The sequence below is a fragment of the Agaricus bisporus genome, assembly GCF_000300575.1.
Source record: "Agaricus bisporus var. bisporus H97 unplaced genomic scaffold AGABI2scaffold_4, whole genome shotgun sequence".
NCBI classification, from domain to species: domain Eukaryota; kingdom Fungi; phylum Basidiomycota; class Agaricomycetes; order Agaricales; family Agaricaceae; genus Agaricus; species Agaricus bisporus.
In genome coordinates this window covers 536,455-557,186 of record NW_006267367.1, presented here as the reverse complement: position 1 = coordinate 557,186, position 20,732 = coordinate 536,455, and the positions used below count along the sequence as shown (strand labels likewise).

The window sequence follows — 20,732 nt, the reverse complement described above, 5'->3', positions numbered from 1 at the left end:
ATAGTAGTCTACATAAAGCATATTCAACCATCATCAAAAAACAAAAAAAGTAACTCAAGTTTTTGGTAAACAAGAGCCAACCACGTTACCTTTCCGGCAGAGTCCAAACCCAGCATAAGGATCCGTACGTCCTGATCTTTACTCCATCGAACCAGCGATGACAATGAATTAAAGAGAGTTGATAGGGAAAGGCCCATGGAGTTTCAGATGAGGGGATCAATAGGAATAGAGAGAAGAAAAGGGATTCTGAGGGAGGAGTGAAGACTCTAAGAGTGTGGTGAGTCGATGACAGAGGTGACTTGGGGCACGCGAGGTTGAGCTGATGGCACGTGGGCCACGTGTGCCTGGATTAGTGCCAGGATTCAGGATCGCCTTACGGAGTTTCCAGCTTCTTTTTCCTTTTTTTACTTGATCATCCTAATGACTTCTGTCATTAATGACGATAATCATCTGCGCAAAAAATCGAAAAACCGGAAAGAAAACGATGAGACGCAGGAGAAGAACAAAAAACATCAAGATAAAGAGGAAGGAGATGCCTCTGTAAACGAATCGGAAAAGGAAACGCGTAAGAAAGAAAGGAAGGGAAAGAAGAACAAGAGCGAAGCGCAGAAAGACGATGTCGTTGTAGTCGAGGAAGATGCAGTGATGCCGAAGCGGGAAAAGAAAAATCGCAAGAGGAACATTGAGATGAACGACGACGAGGCTGACACTATAACTTTGCCGAAGAAAAAAAAGAGAAAGACACGCAAGGCAGATGAACAAGAGTCCAATGATTCGAAAGAAAGGATAGAATCGAAATCAGCTGAAGAAAACGAGGAGGAAACTCCAAAGACCACCCACAAAAAATCAAAAAAGAGTCGCAAAAATAAAACAGGATTTGTCGATCCTGAACAAGATAAGGAAACTGATTTACCTGAACAAGCAAGCAAAGGTATTCCTCTCTCCATGTTTCCCTTGTCTAACATTTACTAAAATATAATTGCTTATAGCACTGTCCTATGCTTTTCGTCGATTTCACGAGCCAAACAACTGGAAATTCAACAAAGCGAAACAAAACTGGCTAGTTCGCAATCTATGGAACTTCCAATCCGTGCTTGACCTTCATCATTCCACATCTCCCTAAGATTGACAGATTTATTTAGATACCGGAAAAATATGAAAACCTTGTTGTGAAATATCTCTCCGCTGTTCAAGGAAATACACGCGAGGTGAGCCATTCCATTCCATTTCAATTCTACCTCTCAATTTCTATTAGAACATACTCAAAATATGCAAAGATACGCTAAATGAAAACACCACCAGTGAAGCTAGTGAAGTTCCAGATAAATCGGTATCTGCTGGCGGGCCTATCATAGATACCCCTACCCCATCTAACAATGATGATCAAAAAAAGGCTCGAGCTCAAGCTCTCCTCGAAGCATTGACTCCGGAATCAGCTTCTTGATCATTTGCTATTTTAATTTGAGGTGTACGAAGTCGACACATACACCAAGTGAACACTTCGACTGGCAAGATGACTTCACTCCGTCTTCCTCTTATGCCCGTGCGTCAATAACAGATGCTTGATGAACTCGTTCTCACTGCCACAATTTCAATAGTACGGCATCCATTGAAACAGTCTCCATTATAAAACAAAACACATTACTTGAATCTACATCCAGGATGGTCTATAAGTGAATCCTCTTTGCCCATGAGTACAATAAATGACAAAAACCATAAAGAGTCAGAAAATGAACGGGGACGACTCGATATCATGAACGGGCAGCAGCGACTTTCTCGTATTCCCTTTCTAATTCCTTAATAATGAGCTCGTTGGTTGCAACGTGATTATCCAGATACACTGATTCAATTGATTAGTTGGAGGGTTTCATTCACGTGTAAGGAGATGCTAACCATGATGACCGGCATTCCCAACAAGGTACATTTTTCCCTGGCCATTCCCTGCCTGACGAAGCTTTTCAACGCTTTGCACGCCTCCTTCCGGATCCATCCAATCATTATCGCCGTCTACAGAAAGACGTCAACAGAACATCCCTGGATAAACGGGCGATGATATAAACTCACAGATGAAGGTTATGGGTATCTTCAATTCACCTATACGGTCCACGAGAGGCATGTGTGCGTGGGCACCAGGTTGAAGGAGATGGGCTAGATTAGTTGCAATCAACAAAATTGTAAAGGCGAACACATGTGAACCACGCACATATGCAATACTCGCTGGAAGCTTTCGCGAGTGTGATATTCAAAATGTAATCGTGCATGTCCCTTGTTTCCTCTTCGGAAAGTCCGGCAAATCGGCGTGCCGAGTACTGTCAGGCACATTAGTTATTTAGGAACGAGGGATAGACATATGACTACGCACTTTCCCAACGAGCATTGGTCCCCAGAGCGTAGTCGCCCTGACGACCTGGAACGGACTCCAGCCCTCTTCCCAGAGATACATGAAAAGCCTTCTTGCGCGACTTTGCTGACGTTGATTATCACGCTGATGATCTCGAATCTCCTCAACCCGTTTCTTGGATGGGCTTTCAATGGATTTGTGATCGCCGTTGGAAACGGGAGCTCCAGCTCCCTCATCGGTGAGCTCTCTGGAGGGTTGTGAGAAATTGGGGCCTCTGGGGACACCTGCCGGAGAAAGGAGAACGAGCCGACTAACCCGATCTGGGTATCGAAGAGCATAGACGACGCTAAAGTAGGCACCGAGAGAGTGGGCAACGAGAGTCATTTTTGACAGATTCATTTTTTTTCGCCACTCCTCGAGACTATCGACGAAGAAGGACTCTGCCTCGTGTACACGGCCAGATATGTCATCGCGGCGTGCGCGGATGGAGAAGGGAACGCGGGCTGAAAGGCCCATTCCCAGCCAGTCTATGGCATAGACAGAAGCGCCCTTCTTGCCCGCCCAGGTGGCGAGGGCAGATAAGTTGCGGAAGTAGAAGGCAAGGCCTGCACCGTAGCCGTGGAGAAGGACGGTGGGGGTTGGGCTGACGGCGTCAGAGGCGGGAGCAGTGGGGGTTATGGATACGGTGTTGATATAGTGCTTGGGAGCGTCGAGCTCGACGCGGGTGCTGGTCGCCACAACGGGCTGAGATGGCGATGGAGTGTTGGAGGGCGAGTAGAAGGGCAGGCGTCTGAGAAGACGGGCCTCGCTGATTGTGGCCTGTTTTTCGCCGACAGCCCACCAGGACTTTGCGCTGGCGAGGAAGGCATTGGGGATGGCTTTGGCTGGGGGCAGATAGTCCATGGCTCGCAGCATGTGCCGGCTTCCCCTGCTAATAATATAAAAACCTCGGCACGGCCATCAGCTACGTCCAAACCCCGGCACAGTCACACGTGACCCATTGACTCTACCTCAACCACCCATGTACAACGGCATCGGTCTTACTACTCCCCGCGGCAGCGGAACCAACGGCTACGTCGTACGCAATCTCTCGACGCTGCGCTCCTATCAGTCCACGCAGGACAGACAGGCCGCGTGGGATGCCGCACCCCCAAAACACCGAGAGCCCGACCAGGCCATTCTGGAACATGAGCGCATGCGCAAAGTCGAAATTAAATGCCTCGAGTTGCAGCTCGAACTTGAAGAAAAAGAGTATGTCTTGTGCCTCCTCGCTATTTTTATTAGGCGCTGATCTGTTTCCGTAGAATGGACGAAGCGCTAATCGAAGAGCAGGTTTCCGCTCTACGTAGCAAACTTCTCGCATCCCTCCCGCAGCACTCTGCCAAGAAACCCACAGATACGCATGCCATGGCCGCGGCCAAAAAAGAAGAACTCTCAAAAATGGCTCGTGCCCTTGGAACGCGCGTCGATTATCAGGAAGGTGAAGCCTTTGACCGCGAAAAACAAGAAGAGCTTCGCCTCAAGCGTCTTGGTGAGCGCGAGGAACGTAACCGTCAAAGAGAGGAAGACCGCGCCCGTATGGCGACTCAAAAGGCCAAGTGGGAGGAGGAAAAGAAGGAACGTGAACGCATAAGGAGAAGAGAAGAGGATAGTATCAGGAAAGAAAGAGAACAGAGGGGCGATCGACCTGGACGCAGAAATGATAGGGGCCCTATGCCTCCTCCACCAAGGAGGGACTTTCAAGACCGACCTAGCAGGCAAAGTCCGAATTCTCGTCGCCGTCGTTCTCCCTCTCGTTCAAGATCTCGTTCACCGCCCCGTCGTCGCCTTCCTCGCTCGCCGAGTCCAGATATTCGACCCCGTCAGAGACCTTCCTCCCTACGTCGTAACCGCTCTATGTCCCCCCCTCCACGAAGAGCTGCTTTACCTCGCCGAGGTGGAAAGCCCGATTCTCGATCCCCATCACCACGTTATGATAGTCGCTCTCCCTCTCCTCGCCGGAGGACCTCACCCCCACGTCGTCCTAAGGTTTCCCGTTCCCCTTCTCCTCCCGGTCGCCGTGTTTCTCGATCTTGGTCTCGTAGCCCCTCACGTTCGCTCTCCCGTTCTCCGCCCCGTCCTCCGAAGGACGTTGCTTCGGCGTCACCTCGTGGACGGTCCAGGTCAAAATCAGTTGTGTCGACTGGTTCGTCTATGTCTGTCAGTGATCGCAGCAGGAGTAGGGATTGAGAACCGTCGTGGACACAAGAATACAGCAACAAAAGAAAAGACAAAAGAACGAAAATGGATGAAAAACGTACAGAGTGATGTTTGCTCAGTACTTCTCTTGACCTTATTAGCTTACTGTTTATAATGCTGTTTTGACTATGCTATCTTTTTATGTGTAGGCCCAGATGTTATATCATAGCTTGATTAAAAGCTCGCTTCATAAGTCGTGCACAGAGTCCGCAAGTAAGAGGAAGGGTTTTGCTCTAACCTTGCGTGGGTACGATATCTCGTCCATTGTTCCTTGTTGCCACCCATGTTATGTATGCTTGGTTTCACTTTGGCTCGTTGTTGGCCCGTCCTAGTAGTTAACGCTCATACACCGTGCGCTTTTTACGCCATTTGTATAACGATGTTTTGAGAACTCTTGGGTAGTGATGCCAATGCATAATTGAATAGTAGTACCTCGAAGGTATAAAGGCTGGCAGTTTCGTCCAGCTTTCTCTCCCTCCCTTCATTATCCGCGCGTCGGAACATTGTTTTGGGATTGTGTTGTCAACGGCAACAACGTGGGTGAGCTATTATTATCTTATCAATTGACATCGGGGACATACGGTCTGTTTAGCGCGGCCTCGATCATTTTTACCATGCACCGACATACTTCTTCTCGTTCGCTTTCTGCGGTAGTCCGCGGCCGTCGAAGCTTGGCAGGATACCCACCTTGCATTCGTCTACTTTCGGTAGGTCAATCCATACGTTATTTCAGTAGGAACCAACATTTTGATATAAGATTTTTTCGTTGAACAGACGACGTCGTGGTCACTTCCTAATGCTCCCAGCACTAAATACGTGAAACCGACACATAAGTTCTCTAGTCCTGGTGACTTGAGTAGTAAAGTTCCCAACGCTCCACTTCTTCCGGTTTATGCTCGGCCTGAGTTTGTGTTATCCCATGGGAAAGGATCGTATATCTGGGATACGGAGGGAAGGAAGTACCTCGATTTCTCTGCTGGTATTGCTGTGAACGCGTTGGGTCATGCTGATGAAGGTGTTCTAAAGGTATGTATATCGTTATATCCATGTAAAATTTCTTGAAGTCGTTAAAGCGCCAACTAGGTTCTCAATGAACAAGCGTCAAAGCTCATCCATACGAGTAACGTGTACCACAACGAATGGGCACCTAAACTAGCTTCCCTCCTCGTACAAATCACTCAACTCGAAGGTGGTCTCGGTTACGCACCCAACCATAAATCTACCACACCTCCCAACGGACTCCAAGTCTTCTTCTCCAATTCCGGTACAGAAGCCAACGAAGGTGCTCTCAAAATTGCTCGTAAAGTCGGAAAAGAACGCTGGTCGTTAAAAAATGGCAAAGCATGGGATACACCACCAGGATCAGAACAATGCACTAAAACCAAGATTGTGTGTTTTGAAAATGCGTTTCATGGAAGGAGTATGGGTTCTCTTAGTGTGACGACGAATCCGAAATACCAAGCGCCATTTGCTCCGCTTTTGCCTGGGGTGTCTGTTGGTCAATTGAACGATGCAAATGCGTTGGAGGGATTGGTCACGGAAGATACTTGTGCAGTTATTGTTGAACCTATACAAGGAGAAGGTGGGATCAACATGGCAAAGACGGAGTGGCTCGTTCAATTGAGAAAGAGATGCAATGACGTTGGTGCGGTACTGATTTTCGATGAAATTCAGGTCCGTTGTTCTCGTTGAACCCGTGGTTGATACCCGGGAAGAAAACTGATTTTATTACCCACAGTGTGGTCTATACAGGACGGGCACTTTATGGGCTCATTCATCTCTACCCGTCGAAGCGCATCCTGATATGCTGACTATGGCCAAACCACTCGCGAACGGCTACCCCATTGGTGCCATCCTTCTCCGTGATGCGGTCGCCAACACAATGACTCCCGGTCCGTCCAACTAGCCAATACACAAAAGGAGAATATTTTTTCTGATATCTATTCCGTTACATTAGGAACTCATGGAACTACCTTTGGAGGCTCGCCACTTGCTTGCGCAATCGGCCATCACGTCCTCAGTCGACTTTCCGACCCCGGAGTTAAATCACAATTAAAAAATACCAGCGCATATCTCGTCGAGCGCCTACAACTTCTCACAAAGTGGTTCCCTCAACATTTACAACCTACCGTGCGGGGCCGCGGTCTTATCTTGGGGCTTGGGTTCAAGAATCCCGAAGTGCCTGCAAAGATTGTTGCTCTTGCGAGAGAGAGGGGTGTATTTGTGTTGACGGCTGGAAAGGATGTTGTGAGGCTGGTACCGAGTTTGAATATTGGGAAGGAAGAAGTGGATTTGGCTGTGGAAGTGCTTGAAGGTGCTTTGAAAGCGTTGTGAGCTTGGGATAACTTGCGCTTGTCTTGATTGCATCCTAGGTGGGGAGGGCTCAATTGGTTTTAGAAGAGCTGATATCTCTAGAAACCTTGGGTATGAATGGCTTATGCAGATAGAATGCATGTCATGTCATTCACCTACGTGCCTGGTAAATTGTAGTTGTGCACAATTTATCTATCCCACACGCTTGGCCCGAACAATAAGTCTGAAATTTGCTTTGTTTGTTAGTCGGACAATAATAGCGCTCGTAAGTGATGGCATGGTAAACACTTTATTGTTTAGAAGGCATATATAACTTGCACTCACCTTGTTCAATGGTCCTTCACCAACGACTCCCGCTAACGCCACTGGCTGGTGGTGACATCCTCTGCCACCTGTTTTTCTTTTCCCTCCTCTCAGCGCAGGCAGCTTAGATTTATTTTGTCAACAAAGATTCACCAGACCGCCACACTCATAACTTGCTTGCTTATTCTCGACTAATCTCGACGATATTACTTTTCATGATGCTACGATTGCTTACGCTCTACACGTTCTATTATACATTCGCTTTAATTTTGCCGCTGGTATCGGCCCATTCAGGTGAGATCTCCTCCATTTTGATAAAATACGATGCTAACTCTGTTCCATAACAGCCTTGTGGCATCCCAGCATGTGGGGTTTTAATGTAACAGATAAAACATTCCCATACGATAATCGGCCTGTCGCACCTCTCCGCAACAAGACATTCAACGAATGGTGGTTCCACAATCACCTCGCACATCCTCCAAATCCCGGAGACTTTTTTGAACTTCCAGCAGGTGGACAAGCTACAGCCGAAATCGCATGTACAAAAGACGCCACATCATTCTGGAATATCGCACCCGATGGAGGTCGAAACGTTCAACAGGGTGATAACGTTTGCCCGAATTCTCCTACTTTGACATACCACACCAATGGGATTGATGATCTTGAGGGATGCGCTTTGGCCATCGCGTATAAGAGCAATGTCGAAGATGTGAAGCCTGAAGATTTTACAATCTTCAGCGTCAATCATACATGTGTATGGACGAGGTTTACGGATTTTCAAGTGCCTACCAAGATGCCTGAATGCCCTGATGGAGGATGTATATGTTCATTTTTTTGGATACATTCTCCCGATGCTGGTGGTGAAGAGAGTGAGTTTTTCTCGATTCTTTGATATAACTTGCATTTAATTGGCTCTATCTAAAATTAGATTATATGAATGGTTTCCGCTGCAAAATTACCAATGCAACGTCCGAAGTCGCTCTTGCTAAACCTGCCATCCCCCGTCGTTGCGGTGAAGATCCTAAAAACAACAAGCAGTTTTCGGCCGTCCAAAATTGTACTTACGGTGCCAAGCAGCCGCTTTATTGGCTTAATGACAACAGCAACATGTTTGAAGGAGAACACGCACCGCCTGTGTATAATGATCTTTACAACTTTGCAGATGGCGCCCAAGATGATATCTTTGAGGATTCGTACAAGACTCTACCTCAGCCAGGAGTCGTTGCTACATTGCCTGTGTTTGCCCGGGACAAAGACTTACTCCCGCCGCCGTTGAAGACCGAAAGGCGCTTTCTAGATATGTTCAAGCCGAGCAATCACCTCTCAGAAAGTTCTGAGGTGGACCCGAGGCTGTTTAAGCGTTATGTCCCGCGGTACCTTATATGGATGACGTATCCAAGTGGGAAGTTGAATTGAGGCAGAATCAGGCGGGGACGATCAGATATTGGCATTGATATGGGGCTAAGTGATAGTTTTTCGGCTGGTTTTGGAGTGATATACTGCCATGGCAAGGTTAAATTTAGGATTGATGTTTACTATTTGAGAGCCGAGTAATGCATCATGATATTGAATTATCACCGACATCCCGACGTGTAGGACTGGGCTAAATTATTTCCAAATACTGCTGCCACGGCGGAGAGGAGTGTTCTATCACTGATAGCCGAGGTGTTATTTATGAGGCCCGAGTGGAGAGTCGGTGGCGAACATTGTTCACAAGAATAATCGACGAGTCTGAGCCGTAGCCAAGAGCAGATACTAGCCGCATTAAAGTTCGGGGACCCTTTGTAATGAAACCCACCCGACCGACTCGGGGTCTGGAACAAAGTTGAAGACAGTGGAAACATTTACAATGTGACCAACTAGAGAAGGAAAGGAATGATCATGACAATGCTCATGCTAACGCATTGCATCGCAATGCACTGGTTGATCTAGTAGCACCTGGTGACCGCCGAAAATGAAGCCTGGGAAGTGGCAGTACACCGTAGATTGCTACTTTAAGTATGCGACACAAGTCGAGAGTTTCGGGTGACATTTACCAAGAGTTTCAAGGTGAAGGGTCTGGATGATTGGGGACAGGTAGATGATAGTCTAGGGCGCTGACGTTCGACAAAGGGATATATCGATGGACTGATGGCACCGGGGATAATTCGCAGAGGTCGGCGAGATATTATAAGACCTGCCGAGGCGCTTTCCCAGTGTGCAAGAAATGTGAGGAAAAATAGAAGGAAAAAGCACAACTGGCTGGGAGAGAACACAGACTGAGAGAAATGTGTGGGTAAAGTGCAAGCGGCGAGGGAGAGAGTCGGACGGAGAAAAGAGGATTAAGTGCGTGGGAGGCGTAATAGGAGCTATCCGATTGGATATTCCTGATATGGAAGTCGGGGGAATAGAAAAAGCGCGGCTCCGTTTCGAGGTTAGGCATGGATAAACTTTCGTCTTTCACCCGCTTCAAGGCCTCCTGCCCCTTCCTCGGCCGCACAAAGCAGTCCACGCTGCGCTCCCTCTCTACCTCAAACTCTCATAGGTTTCCCTCTCTCTCCAGGCTCACTGAGCGTGCAACCAAATGTCCCATCATGGGCCCCGCCCTGAGCACCCGCTCCCAGCAAATCGTAGCGGGTTATGCCAGCGTCGCCGCAAACTTCGACGTTGAGAAACTCCACAGGGAACAGGGCGTCAATATTCCTACCTCTGGGGCATCTATCAATCAGTGCCCTCACGCTGCTGCCGCTCGAGCTGCCGCCCGCATGGCCGATGACCTGGCCTCCGCGGCAGCTGCAAAAAAGTCTCTGGACGCCAAGGGCTCTCTCGCCGGCCGTCCAGTTCATCACAAGGCTGCTACCGAGTCTACTAAGGCTAAACACACTGGCTTTGATTATGAGGCTTTCTACAAGGGAGAGCTGGCCAAGAAACATCAAGACAAGTCGTACCGCTACTTCAACAACATCAACAGGCTTGCGCGCAAGTTCCCTGTCGCTCATACTGCCAATCCGAGAGACGAAGTCGAAGTTTGGTGCTCCAATGACTACCTTGGTATGGGCAACAATCCTGTTGTTCTTGAAACCATGCAGTACGTGTGAATGTTCTTTTCTTACTTTCCTCACCATCTCATTGGCTTCGCAGTCGCACTTTGGATAAGTACGGTCATGGAGCTGGCGGCACCCGGAATATCGCAGGCAACGGAGCAATGCACCTCGGTTTAGAGCGCGAGCTCGCAGGTTTACATCGTAAAGAAGCAGCTTTGGTCTTTTCTTCCTGCTATGTTGCCAACGACGCCACTTTATCTACACTCGGTACCAAACTCCCCGGCTGTGTCATTTTCTCTGACACTATGAACCACGCATCTATGATTCAGGGCATGCGACATTCGACTGCCAAGCGCGTTATCTTTAAACACAACGACCTCGAGGACTTGGAGACCAAGCTCCAGCAGTATCCAAAAGAGACTCCTAAGATAATTGCGTTTGAGAGCGTTTACTCTATGTGTGGAAGCATCGGGCCCGTTAAGGAAATCTGCGACCTTGCTGAGCAATACGGTGCAATCACTTTCCTCGACGAGGTACGCAAAAATTCAAATTGGATTATCCATTGTTGACCCTCGGATTTCGTTAGGTTCATGCTGTTGGTCTCTATGGACCCCGTGGTGCTGGTGTCGCAGAGCATTTGGATTACGACGCTCATCTGGCTGCCGGTTCAAGCCCTGATCCCATTCCTGGTTCGGTCATGGATCGTATTGATATTATTACTGGTGAGAATCCCATGTTTTGGTCATGTGTGAGTCCTTCTAATTCATTCGCTCAGGTACACTCGGCAAATCATACGGCGCTGTTGGTGGCTACATCGCTGGTTCAGAAGAATTTGTAGATATGATTCGGTCTTACGCTCCTGGCTTCATCTTCACAACTTCCCTCCCACCTGCCACCGTCGCGGGTGCACGTGCCAGCATTGTATACCAAAGTGAATATCTCGGTGATCGTCAACTGAAACAAATCAATGTTCGAGAGGTCAAGCGTCGTCTAGCCGAGCTGGATATCCCTGTCGTGTATGTAATTTTTAAATTTTGCTGCGTGCCTTTCATCTCATATGTTTGTAGTCCTGGTTCCTCGCATATCGTACCGGTACTTGTTGGCGATGCTGCTCTTGCCAGAGCAGCGTCCGACAAACTTCTTTCGGAACACGATATCTATGTCCAGGCCATTAACTACCCAACGGTTGCCCGCGGCGAGGAACGTCTACGCATCACCGTCACCCCGCGACACACCATGGAACAGATGGAAGGTCTCATCCGGTCGCTTAACCAGGTCTTCGAAGAACTCAATATTAACCGTCTCAGCGATTGGAAATTAGCGGGTGGACGTGCTGGTGTTGGGATACCTGGAGCTGCGGATGATGTCCAACCTATTTGGACGGACGAGCAGATTGGCTTGCTGAACGGAACTGCGCCTCGCAGCTTGAGGAATGCGGAGAAGTCTGTGGTGGACATGAGGGCTGTCACTATCGCCCGCAGCAGGTTTGATGTGCTGTTGGGTCCTGTTTATGGTGAATTGCAACCCACCGAGGACTTTGACACCCCCGCTGTTGGTGCGACGTTCAAGGCGCCTTTGGTTGACAGAGAAGTTGCGCACGACATCACTGTCTCAGCCTGAGCTAAGCCACTGTGACGGATGTTATTATAATATGGCGTTCATTTTTCGACACCTGTCCGGAATACTTGTTTTGATTGTTATGTACTTTTTGTAACTACGCAGTAGTTTTGAATTCAGATGTATTGTTCGTTGTGTATTCAACCGCAACATGAACTAAGGAAAGACCATTAATAAATATGAATAATATAATTTACACGAAAGCATTGCAAGCAACTGGGAGAGCAAAGCAGATAGGTGAAATTCAGAAAATGACGACTGGTGTAAAAGACGCCGCTAAGAGCAGAGCATTCGCTTCAAGCGATTGTTAGAAATTCGAGGTAGGTATCGGCGGTACATTGACCTTCCTTTCTGGATATCTGCGCAAATCGAACAAGAATGAGACTCCGTTCGCAGCGATTAACCAAAAAATGACTTACTTCGCTCGCACTCTTTCCAATAAATCCTCCTCCCAAATCTGATCTGCGGGACCTAATTGATTGCCCAACGTCAACCACCCCGGTCGGGCATTATGTTTCCTCCCAAATATCTCAACTTTCCTTCCACCCGGACACATCCTCTCAATCAATCCATACACTTCATCCGGCTTTCGACTTGTCTCTCTTACCTCACTCACAATAACGTCTGTGTCTACTCCCCGGTTTACCCACTTTGGAAACTTGAGTTCCGTCTCGGGGCCATCTGAAGGGGAGGATGGAGTTTTGACACCGACGAGCATGTGTTCTTTGGTGTGATTGAGCCAATGGCCGGTCCTTCCGGTGCGTATGACTCGTTGAAGTTGGTTGGTTTTCACCCAGATGACTTCGTCTACACGTGTGTATCCCCAGACACGCAGACATTCACGTCCAACCTCCATGGCGCGGCCTGTTACCCATAGGAAGAGAAGACCTTCGTCTTGCAATGCTGGAATTGGCATCGCACGCATTTCATCATCGGTCATTGTCCCATAGGGTAACTGGAGGATTATTCAGGTACCTTTTAATAACAAGTTTAAACCACTTACGCTCATATGAATATCCCAAGGCGGATCTGCCATAATGACATGAAACTTGCCTAGCACTGAATAATCAAACTTGCGCAGATCGCAGTTGATCCATTGCGGCGGAAGCTATACCATAGAGGATGAGGTTAAATGGTACTACCGTGAAAATCGAGGGAAAGAGGGAACGAACTGGGGTGGCTTCACGTCCTGGAGGACCCAAACCAATCTCCAAACGATGTGGCTTGCCTTTGACAGCGACGCGTTCTTTTGTTTTCTCGTTCTCAGCGTCAGTGGGATCCCAATCTACTTCATAGTGCAGATAACGGCATGGCGCTTTCTCTTTCCCGCGACCTCCTGCCCCGAGACCGGAGGGAAGAGAGACGGGACCCCTGGAAGATGTACTACCAGGATATGCGGGTATTGAAGGTGACTGGGCGTAAGTAGGCTCGGAATAGCAGGTATTAAGATAAGAACAGTGACCCAAACTGGGATCTGTGTGAGGACGAATAAGAGGACGAAAATGAACACGATCACAGATGGTAGGTGTCGTCGAGATAGGGTTAGGCGATGCTGCTAGTCGAGCTTTAGCGCAATCTTCCTTGGTTATGTGGGAACATATTGGCTCAAATCCGTCTTGTATAGTCCGGAACTAGGGCAAGCAAGCATTCAGATAGTGCGAAAGGAAGAATTAGAATGAACTGACGTGTTCTGCGAGTAGTTTCCCTTTGGCGGTACCTCTTTGCAGCAGAGCATACACGTCCCTCATCTCCCTACTCAATCCACCCAAGGTAGACTTTGCCCATCCTGTGGCTCCGGCCATACTCCCCTCCTCATCCTCTTCATTGTCACTTCCAGCAGCAGAGTCCGCTTCTTCATCGATAATTCTCTTCCTCTTCGTCCCCGAGACAATCTTCCGAGGTCCAAGTCCTAATTCCCATATCGTCAATTCACCCGTGTCATTGTCACGCGAGACAGATATATAGCCCTCGTCCCATGCCTGAGGTTGCGAAAGACCTTCTAGTATGCTTTCAAGCCTGTGTACGTCCGTAAGTCTAAATCTCGGGGTAGGTTTTGAAGATGCGGGAAAGAGGCCGTTGGGTAGATCGGTAGTCATTATCTTGGTCAATAATGCCATTGACGTTATTGGTGTCGCGAACGTGGTGCGTTCATCGCCCAAAATGATTCTGAGTGCAGTTTTGGTGATCAGGTAGAGTTCATCGTCGGACATGGCGAGCTCGCCGGAAGTGAGGCTCAAGTAAGTTCAAAAATGGATATGTGGATGAAGTTGCCGTTATACACTGTTTGGCATCAAACCTTTACTTTACTTAGACGCGGTCGGACTGTGTTTGAATGTACTCTAGGCTATAGCTCCTTGTTGCTCGAACCTCCGCCAAAATACTGATGAAGACCGTTTACTCTTTCTCCTCTGTATGGACCCGCCCGGTGACCCCTGTTGAACTGCCAACAACTTTCTTCACCAGTTTCCCGCTGCGATCAAACCGATTCGGACCAACTGCCTCTTTGCAATACCAACATCCTTCGCTTCGCCTTCATCAAACCAAAAATATGCAGAACATATGACTAGGCCTACAATGAACTAGTCTTTTGCGTGTAATAGCTCCGACTGGCGTATACGAAGTCCGTTTGGAATGATTCTTGCCCGAAAAACATGATGTATACAGTCCTCCATGCTGCCTACCTCCCGTACAATTTCACAGAAGCTGGTGGCCCACGTACCAATCACACTCGATTTAGGATGTCTTCCCTTTTCTCATTTGGAGTGGTGCCTACCACAACGTTATTTAGTGGATCCGGCAGTAAACTGGGGAAGTAGTTCCAGAGCCCCTCGAAACCTACATCAATGGTGTTTGTAACATTGGACTCATCTCCTGGCCGCATGAAAATGACCATATATGAAAATTCGACGGGATGAAAGGCCCATGTGAATTTCATTAACGTGGACTACACCTGCACGCGCTCTAGAATTCCTGATAGTAAGCTCATCATTCGGAGACCATATACCTACAATCCAAGGTCCCGTACCATCCTTAAAAACAATATTTCAAACCGAAACGGTAGAACCAGGCCTATTCACTATAGGTTGTTGATGTACGCCTTCGATCACCACACTATGGTTCTCCGAGCTATTCATAGAACCACATATCACTGGCGGCATCATGTTCTCCAACACCAAACGCCAAGCTTGTTAGACCATCTCCGTATTCACATACAAACGCCTCGGCATAGACATGTACCAGCGCTGTCAAATCCCCCCTGGCATAGCCCTTCTCGCGTAAAATCACCCCAAGCTGTGGCCATTTAAAACGCTCTAACCACTGATCGTGACTCTGCTCGAGTGTGGAAACAGATTATTTCTTGATCCGTTTTGTAAAAGTCCGCAGCATCATGGCAGCTGATGGTAGTTGCGGTAAAGAATTATGGGGAAGCAGCGTACTGCCCTGAGGAGTGCGCATATGATTCCTATCGCCTGACATCATGTGTTGATGAAAAGCTAGCCTGTTCCAAAGAATAGGGTCGGCAGAAAAATCCGACAACCCTTCGAATGCCTACAAATAAAATATTTTTAGACGGTTTTCTGACTACGAACGGCGGCACAGACACTGCGAAGCCGTAAGTCCATTCTTCGAAGTTCGGCCTTCGGTCTTATCTTATCAGCTGCCTAACTAGATTGGTCGAGTTTTTTCCGCAACAAATATCAGATACAGACACCCAACGCAATAACATATCTTCCGTACGCAACCAACCAATAGAACCAAATTCACATGTTCTCAGTGAATTGTCTTCGGAATCAGACGTATAATAAAGCCCGTCGCAAAAAAGATGATCCGACCACGAAAACAACATGGATGGTCAATGTTATATGAGCCTGGACCATTGTACGAAGCGCTGATTCGATGCACGTATCGTTCGGGCTTACAATACCCAAGTAAGAAGATCGGAGGGGGAATCGCTCAAGGCTCAGAACATAGACTATGCTCACGTGACGTTCGCGGAGTTGAAATCCCACCACATTGTGTGTAAACCACGCATACCACATACGGCTCTCAGGTTGTACGATATCTATAGTTGTCTGTTTACCAAGGAATGCCCTCGCCTGCCCAGTCCCAGATTTTTCCCCTTTGTTGTGTCTGCAAATTCTCCACCACATTTACCAAATTCTCCGCAGCATCCTGCGCCTCAAATACTTCATCGACGGAAGCCGACTTCCAATAGCCTCGACTCAAGTCTGTCTTGACTGTTCCTGGGTGCATCCCAACGCAAAAAGCTTGACTTTTGTTCATCGCCAATTGATTGTCGAATGTCTTGATAACCTGATTAAGGGCCGCTTTGGATGAACGATAAGAATACCACCCCCCGCGGTGGTTGTCGGCAATAGAACCCACTCGCGCCGTGATATGAACCCACTTCGAGGGGTTGGGTACTGTAAAGCTGGAGGCAGTAGGTGGAAGGAAGCGCGAGAAGTGTTTAATGATAAGAAGGTGTGATATGACGTTGATTTGATATGTTTCTTTCAGTCGAGCCCAATCGAGATCCGCAGGCTGTTTTTCCGGGAACAGCACCCCGCCAGTGAGAAAGGCGGTATGTATGTAAGGGTTTTCCCAGTGAGACTTGGATAGCATGCTTTCGAGAGAATCAGCGGCTTGGCAAATAGAGTCTTCGGACGTGAGGTCCAAGCGAAGAAGATTGAGACGCGTGGGATCGACATTGCCGCTGATGCCATCGAGGATGAGTTCTTTAATTTCGTCGTCGCTCTTCTGGGTGCGGTGAGATGCAAATACTGGATATCTGGTGGTCTTGAGAAACTGGCGGGTGAGCGCGAGGGAGAGACCGCGAGTAGCTCCAGGGGTTACGAGGACGAAGGGGTGAGGCATGGATTTGGTTCGAGGCAGAGTTCGATGAGACACTTTTCCGCCTTCACAGATGACTTCACTGTGCAATTCATGCCTTATCACGTGCAAAAGCGTAGAAGTAGTTGTATGCATGCACACGACGTATGAAACCAAAAAAATATCTACTGGTCTGGAGATAATAATGCCGCTGTCCGAATCCTTCACGCTAGAAACTCCCATGCCCAGATCACTCCAGCTCTCGTATGTCCGCCTTGAGTCTGCCAATCACCTGCTTTATCCGTTCCACTTCCCGAGCCGTATGGTTTTGCAATTCACGAACGGTTCCTTCGAGTTCTGTGATGGTATCCAACATCTTGGTTTGTGCAGGGCTGAGGGCCGTTTTGGTCGATCGATGCTTTTTATTGAGCTTGACCGGTGGCTCGTGGTCGTGGTCGTCGTATTCGTCATCGTCGCATTCGTCGTCTTCTACCCCTTGGCCGTTAGGTGTTACTGCGCCATCTGCTGCCTTGCGTTTCGAGCGCACCGAGGATGAAGCGCTACTGGCAGCCTGGCTCTGCTGTTCCTGTGGAAGCGAGATGCCTCGCGCAGCGGCGGCAGCGAGAATCGCTAGCCGTGTTGCTGCGGAGACGGAAATTAGGACCGATCTCTTCCCAGGGCACGCCGCGGCAAAGAACAAAGAAAAACCGCACCATGCCTGCCGCGCGCTGGTCCTGTGGCGTTCGAGCACTTCTGCTTCAATTTCTTGCAGTATTCACAGCGAGATCCCGCTATGCCTTTGCATGTGCGGTTCATACGCATACATCGATCGCAAGGCTTAGGTGGATAAACCGTGGCCTGTTGCTGAAAGCGGCGGGTGAGCGTGTGAAGCGAGCGCGCTATACAACGCGCTCATAAGGGGTTAAACGTACGCTCAATCTTAACCCTTCAGGCGGTTTGATCGAGTGTTCTTCTGTCTCTGAGGAGGCAAGCTCGTCCTGGAGCTCTGAATCATCGTCTGCTTGTGGGGAAGTTGCGAAATCGTTGTCCATGGTAGATAGAACAAAGTCTAGGATAGGGGATGGATGGATGGAATGAAGTTAACAAAAGTTGGCGCTTTTGCTATTCACCATGAGTGACGCTGATGTTAAACAAGCACAAGCGGCAGATTGATCCTGAGAAATGCCATCACCTGGGATTAATTACCCTTTACTCGTTTCGGAAGAAATAGGTTATAATGTCGCGTGTAGAGCCTTTAGGTGAGAGAACCCCTCTATCACACATCACTGGGAATCCGCACTCTCAAGCATGGGTCTCGTTGGAGTAGAACAGCATCACAAAGAGAACATGACACAGTAGGGTTGCAAGGTTTGGTGAGCGGGTGACGACGACCCATTCGAAGTCAAAACAAGTCAAGAGGAGGTGCGAAGCCGATAAGTTCCCATTACATAACATTTACGTATTGCAGGGTGTGCCAGGCGCAAAACATCTGCGGTATGACTGAGAAAGAACAAGGGTCCGTTTGGTTGGCAGAAGGAAGAGCGACTTGAAGGGCGAGTGTGTGCGCGCACAGTGTGAAGGCAGGCCTGGCATGAGGACGACAAAGTGCTACACCGGAAATCAAACTCGGCTGTTTACCCGAGATGGGATAGCCAAACAGGGACGAAGCTGCGACTCCCATTCGACCTACCCGTTTACTTCCATTGACTTATTGCTCCTGTCGTGAAGCTTGAAAATGCAACCATTCCAGTGTTCGGGAATAGGATCTACAGCGTCTAACCTTCTCAATTGCCTCGGCTGATCCACGCGTCGAACCAACAGGCCCCCATGCTTCGATATTACTTTCGCATTATCACCATCCTTGAATACGTGCTTGCCCATCAGACCGTCAGGTTTCGACACGCATGGAGCAAGGTCAACGTTTTGAGGTCCATTTCAATCTCGTCAATACACGCAGTAAACTTGTCCCTTCAATCCTTTCTCATGGCTCCTCCAGTCATTCCTACATCACGGTGCCTGAAATACTTTCCCTCGACTTCACCTAACAAATTCCTTCGGTAACCTCCTGGAATGCCTCCTCTTCATCGTTCCAACCTAACGTCTGTGGATCGATTCCTAGCTGTCGGAGCATTGTTCCAAGCGTATCATGGGGCCTATCAAGATCTTCATCCTCGTCGATTCCCTTCATCAAATCAACCCTTTCCGTTGAGTCGGAATCTTCCATTCCATTGTTAACATTTTCGGAATGAGGCTTCTTATCTTCTCCCTCCTTGAATCGTTTATCGCTTCCCATCTCCCATCCCCAGCCCTCTTTAAACATTCTCTTACCACCGATGGCCGAGAAATCATTCTGGCCGCCGTCGGCGCTGTTCTTCACCATTTCCCATACTTCCCAGGCAACTTCACGTCCAGCTTCGGTCCACTTCGTGATCAGGCCCCGCAACAAATCTTCTTGATTGTCCTCCTTCACTTTAATTGCTCGTTTCAAAATCTGGAGTTTCCTCTCCAACATTTGGATCGTCGGTGTCAAGCGAACAGACGAATCGACTTCTAGCCCATCACGTGAAATCAGAGGAGACTTGAACTGAATGGCTGTTCCTGGAGTCTTGTGCTTGCTGCGACCCTGGGCTTCATTTACCGGCGACGACTTCAAAACTCGCCTGGGCGGTGTTGTGTACTGTGATATAGCGTCGTTTTGAGCCTCGTCCTTATTCACATTGTCCTTGGGATCGCGCTTGATAGCAACCAATGCAGGAGGTCGAAACGGTCTGGACAACTTCTCATGTTGCTTTCTTTGGGATATCGCTGTGGGACGTCTCGGGTTTGGAAGTACACTACGAATGGTCTATAGTGATATAAGCTCCATATTACGATTCGTATCTTTGACATACGCACTTGCTCCTTGCGTTCTTGTTCTAGTCGGGTTCCTAATACCGCGACCACCGGAATATCCACTGTTGATGGATGGTCGTCGCCGCTGGAATGTAGTTCGTTAGGCTGCGTTAACTTATCCTGAGCTACTAGAGGCACAGTGACATCTGTTGCACCGTCAATAAGCGGTGACGACGGTAGAGACGACGGTGGAGTAGGGTCTGAAGCAAACGGGCTTGACGGTACTGGCATAGGACTCGACGATCGTAGACTCTCTCTCCGAGTTCCCATGCTAGGAGTGTCGTCAAGCCAAGGGCTGGGGAAGTCAATTGGGCTCGAGGGGTGATCATCTGCTTGATTTTCCTGCGATCTGGTCTGTACCTCATTGACCTCGTTCATAACCTGGTGGGCGCATTGAAGAGACATATTCTGTGTGTCCATATCGAGGTTCGACGCCTTTTCCTCCAAGCCCTCGATTATTTCATGAACTGATTTTGGGGTGTGGTCCCGTGAATTTACCCTCTGGACTTGATGATCTCTTTCAATCGCTAGGCACATCCCACTCCCTTCCTCTAAATCAACTTCATTTTCTAAAGGCGGCACAGGTGTGGTTTCTGCCTCCTTCTCTTTTATTGTGGTCGCATTGGACTCCTCAGCTACCAGAGGTTTATCTTGCGACTCCGTTGACTCTGTGCAGGGCTCATCGACATGTGTTTGACGCATATATGCGCCTTCAAGCACCTCGTCTAACTCACTGGGATTGTAAGATAGGTTATTCTTAGTCTTGTCAAGGAACTGAGCCAACCCACCTATGTTCTTCACCGGTATGAACTTCCTCATGAATATGTGGAAGAGAAGGGGATTTTTTCACTGTTTGGGGTGCTCCGTTCATGGAGTCAAATGGCCTTTCAGGATTGACTATGGATATTTGGTTGTCAAAGGCGATGGTACCATTCCCTGTCTCTGCTAGCAGGCTGTTTCTAACGGTGAGTAACTACTTTTTTTCTGACAAGCTTAGATGAGCCGAAACCTCGATTGCACCGCGTCGGCCTCGCAACTCCCCTGGTCTACAGGCATCTCGAGCATTGATACTAGAACTAGGCAGCGTGGGTTGGGTTTTGGATGTGTCAATACAAGAGCAGGCGATAACACGCAACAACAGTATCAGGAAGTGCGTGACATCATTGCCGAAATTC

The 20,732-nt window shown here is 48.5% G+C and overlaps 10 protein-coding genes across 10 annotated transcripts; 5 read left to right on the top strand and 5 right to left on the bottom strand.

The window, feature by feature from the left end:
* Positions 1–414: 414 nt before the first annotated feature.
* Positions 415–1,485, top strand: AGABI2DRAFT_177649 (hypothetical protein). Its single transcript, XM_006459852.1, has 4 exons — positions 415–931; positions 990–1,090; positions 1,143–1,208; positions 1,256–1,485. Exons 1-4 carry the CDS (start codon positions 421–423, stop codon positions 1,442–1,444), a joined length of 867 nt encoding a protein of 288 aa, XP_006459915.1. The 5' UTR covers positions 415–420; the 3' UTR covers positions 1,445–1,485.
* A 108-nt stretch (positions 1,486–1,593) lies between these two features.
* On the bottom strand, positions 1,594–3,244 carry AGABI2DRAFT_184417 (hypothetical protein; the record flags this gene model as incomplete). The annotated part of the gene is made up of 5 exons (XM_006459851.1): positions 1,594–1,840; positions 1,894–2,007; positions 2,065–2,148; positions 2,204–2,309; positions 2,363–3,244. 5 exons carry the CDS (start codon positions 3,242–3,244, stop codon positions 1,752–1,754), a joined length of 1,275 nt encoding a protein of 424 aa, XP_006459914.1. The 3' UTR covers positions 1,594–1,751.
* Positions 3,245–3,267: 23 nt separating this feature from the next.
* Positions 3,268–4,763, top strand: AGABI2DRAFT_219341 (hypothetical protein). The gene is made up of 2 exons (XM_006459850.1): positions 3,268–3,592; positions 3,646–4,763. Exons 1-2 carry the CDS (start codon positions 3,363–3,365, stop codon positions 4,568–4,570), a joined length of 1,155 nt encoding a protein of 384 aa, XP_006459913.1. The 5' UTR covers positions 3,268–3,362; the 3' UTR covers positions 4,571–4,763.
* A 270-nt stretch (positions 4,764–5,033) lies between these two features.
* On the top strand, positions 5,034–7,103 carry AGABI2DRAFT_191698 (hypothetical protein). Its single transcript, XM_006459849.1, has 6 exons — positions 5,034–5,119; positions 5,172–5,286; positions 5,354–5,605; positions 5,663–6,253; positions 6,318–6,471; positions 6,537–7,103. Exons 2-6 carry the CDS (start codon positions 5,194–5,196, stop codon positions 6,911–6,913), a joined length of 1,467 nt encoding a protein of 488 aa, XP_006459912.1. The 5' UTR covers positions 5,034–5,119; positions 5,172–5,193; the 3' UTR covers positions 6,914–7,103.
* A 310-nt stretch (positions 7,104–7,413) lies between these two features.
* Positions 7,414–8,611, top strand: AGABI2DRAFT_116869 (hypothetical protein; the record flags this gene model as incomplete). The annotated part of the gene is made up of 3 exons (XM_006459848.1): positions 7,414–7,489; positions 7,543–8,064; positions 8,124–8,611. 3 exons carry the CDS (start codon positions 7,414–7,416, stop codon positions 8,609–8,611), a joined length of 1,086 nt encoding a protein of 361 aa, XP_006459911.1.
* Positions 8,612–9,635: 1,024 nt separating this feature from the next.
* AGABI2DRAFT_219335 (5-aminolevulinate synthase mitochondrial) lies at positions 9,636–11,977 on the top strand. The gene is made up of 5 exons (XM_006459847.1): positions 9,636–10,262; positions 10,316–10,751; positions 10,805–10,940; positions 10,994–11,234; positions 11,286–11,977. The coding sequence occupies exons 1-5, from the start codon at positions 9,769–9,771 to the stop codon at positions 11,836–11,838; spliced, it is 1,860 nt and encodes a 619-aa protein (XP_006459910.1). The 5' UTR covers positions 9,636–9,768; the 3' UTR covers positions 11,839–11,977.
* A 273-nt stretch (positions 11,978–12,250) lies between these two features.
* On the bottom strand, positions 12,251–13,352 carry AGABI2DRAFT_67638 (hypothetical protein; the record flags this gene model as incomplete). The annotated part of the gene is made up of 4 exons (XM_006459846.1): positions 12,251–12,790; positions 12,839–12,943; positions 13,008–13,168; positions 13,223–13,352. Coding segments are annotated over 4 exons (936 nt in total), but the record flags the coding sequence as incomplete, so codon positions are not given.
* A 2,477-nt stretch (positions 13,353–15,829) lies between these two features.
* On the bottom strand, positions 15,830–16,719 carry AGABI2DRAFT_184413 (hypothetical protein). Its single transcript, XM_006459845.1, has one exon. The coding sequence runs from the start codon at positions 16,708–16,710 to the stop codon at positions 15,913–15,915; it is 798 nt and encodes a 265-aa protein (XP_006459908.1). The 5' UTR covers positions 16,711–16,719; the 3' UTR covers positions 15,830–15,912.
* A 78-nt stretch (positions 16,720–16,797) lies between these two features.
* AGABI2DRAFT_135177 (hypothetical protein) lies at positions 16,798–17,743 on the bottom strand. Its single transcript, XM_006459844.1, has 3 exons — positions 17,598–17,743; positions 17,379–17,529; positions 16,798–17,307 (listed from the first exon to the last, which is right to left on the bottom strand). Exons 1-3 carry the CDS (start codon positions 17,715–17,717, stop codon positions 16,916–16,918), a joined length of 663 nt encoding a protein of 220 aa, XP_006459907.1. The 5' UTR covers positions 17,718–17,743; the 3' UTR covers positions 16,798–16,915.
* Positions 17,744–18,706: 963 nt separating this feature from the next.
* AGABI2DRAFT_116864 (hypothetical protein) lies at positions 18,707–20,613 on the bottom strand (the record flags this gene model as incomplete). The annotated part of the gene is made up of 4 exons (XM_006459843.1): positions 18,707–19,510; positions 19,561–20,290; positions 20,346–20,510; positions 20,567–20,613. 4 exons carry the CDS (start codon positions 20,611–20,613, stop codon positions 18,707–18,709), a joined length of 1,746 nt encoding a protein of 581 aa, XP_006459906.1.
* Positions 20,614–20,732: the final 119 nt, after the last annotated feature.

Bases quoted from the DNA above. Each gene is read 5' to 3' on its own strand.
- AGABI2DRAFT_177649 (XM_006459852.1), top strand. From the start codon at position 421: ATGACTTCTGTCATTAATGACGATAATCATCTGCGCAAAAAATCGAAA. The intron at 1,091-1,142 runs GTGCTTGACCTT...AGATTTATTTAG, and splicing joins ATCTATGGAACTTCCAATCC to ATACCGGAAAAATATGAAAA. The intron at 1,209-1,255 runs GTGAGCCATTCC...AATTTCTATTAG, and splicing joins TTCAAGGAAATACACGCGAG to AACATACTCAAAATATGCAA.
- AGABI2DRAFT_219341 (XM_006459850.1), top strand. From the start codon at position 3,363: ATGTACAACGGCATCGGTCTTACTACTCCCCGCGGCAGCGGAACCAAC. The intron at 3,593-3,645 runs GTATGTCTTGTG...CTGTTTCCGTAG, and splicing joins CTCGAACTTGAAGAAAAAGA to AATGGACGAAGCGCTAATCG.
- AGABI2DRAFT_191698 (XM_006459849.1), top strand. From the start codon at position 5,194: ATGCACCGACATACTTCTTCTCGTTCGCTTTCTGCGGTAGTCCGCGGC. The intron at 5,287-5,353 runs GTAGGTCAATCC...TTCGTTGAACAG, and splicing joins CTTGCATTCGTCTACTTTCG to ACGACGTCGTGGTCACTTCC. The intron at 6,254-6,317 runs GTCCGTTGTTCT...TATTACCCACAG, and splicing joins TGATTTTCGATGAAATTCAG to TGTGGTCTATACAGGACGGG.
- AGABI2DRAFT_219335 (XM_006459847.1), top strand. From the start codon at position 9,769: ATGGGCCCCGCCCTGAGCACCCGCTCCCAGCAAATCGTAGCGGGTTAT. The intron at 10,752-10,804 runs GTACGCAAAAAT...GGATTTCGTTAG, and splicing joins CAATCACTTTCCTCGACGAG to GTTCATGCTGTTGGTCTCTA. The intron at 10,941-10,993 runs GTGAGAATCCCA...TCATTCGCTCAG, and splicing joins TCGTATTGATATTATTACTG to GTACACTCGGCAAATCATAC.
- AGABI2DRAFT_184413 (XM_006459845.1), bottom strand. From the start codon at position 16,710: ATGCCTCACCCCTTCGTCCTCGTAACCCCTGGAGCTACTCGCGGTCTC.
- AGABI2DRAFT_135177 (XM_006459844.1), bottom strand. From the start codon at position 17,717: ATGGACAACGATTTCGCAACTTCCCCACAAGCAGACGATGATTCAGAG. The intron at 17,530-17,597 runs GTACGTTTAACC...CGCCGCTTTCAG, and splicing joins CTGAAGGGTTAAGATTGAGC to CAACAGGCCACGGTTTATCC. The intron at 17,308-17,378 runs GTGCGGTTTTTC...CCGTCTCCGCAG, and splicing joins ACCAGCGCGCGGCAGGCATG to CAACACGGCTAGCGATTCTC.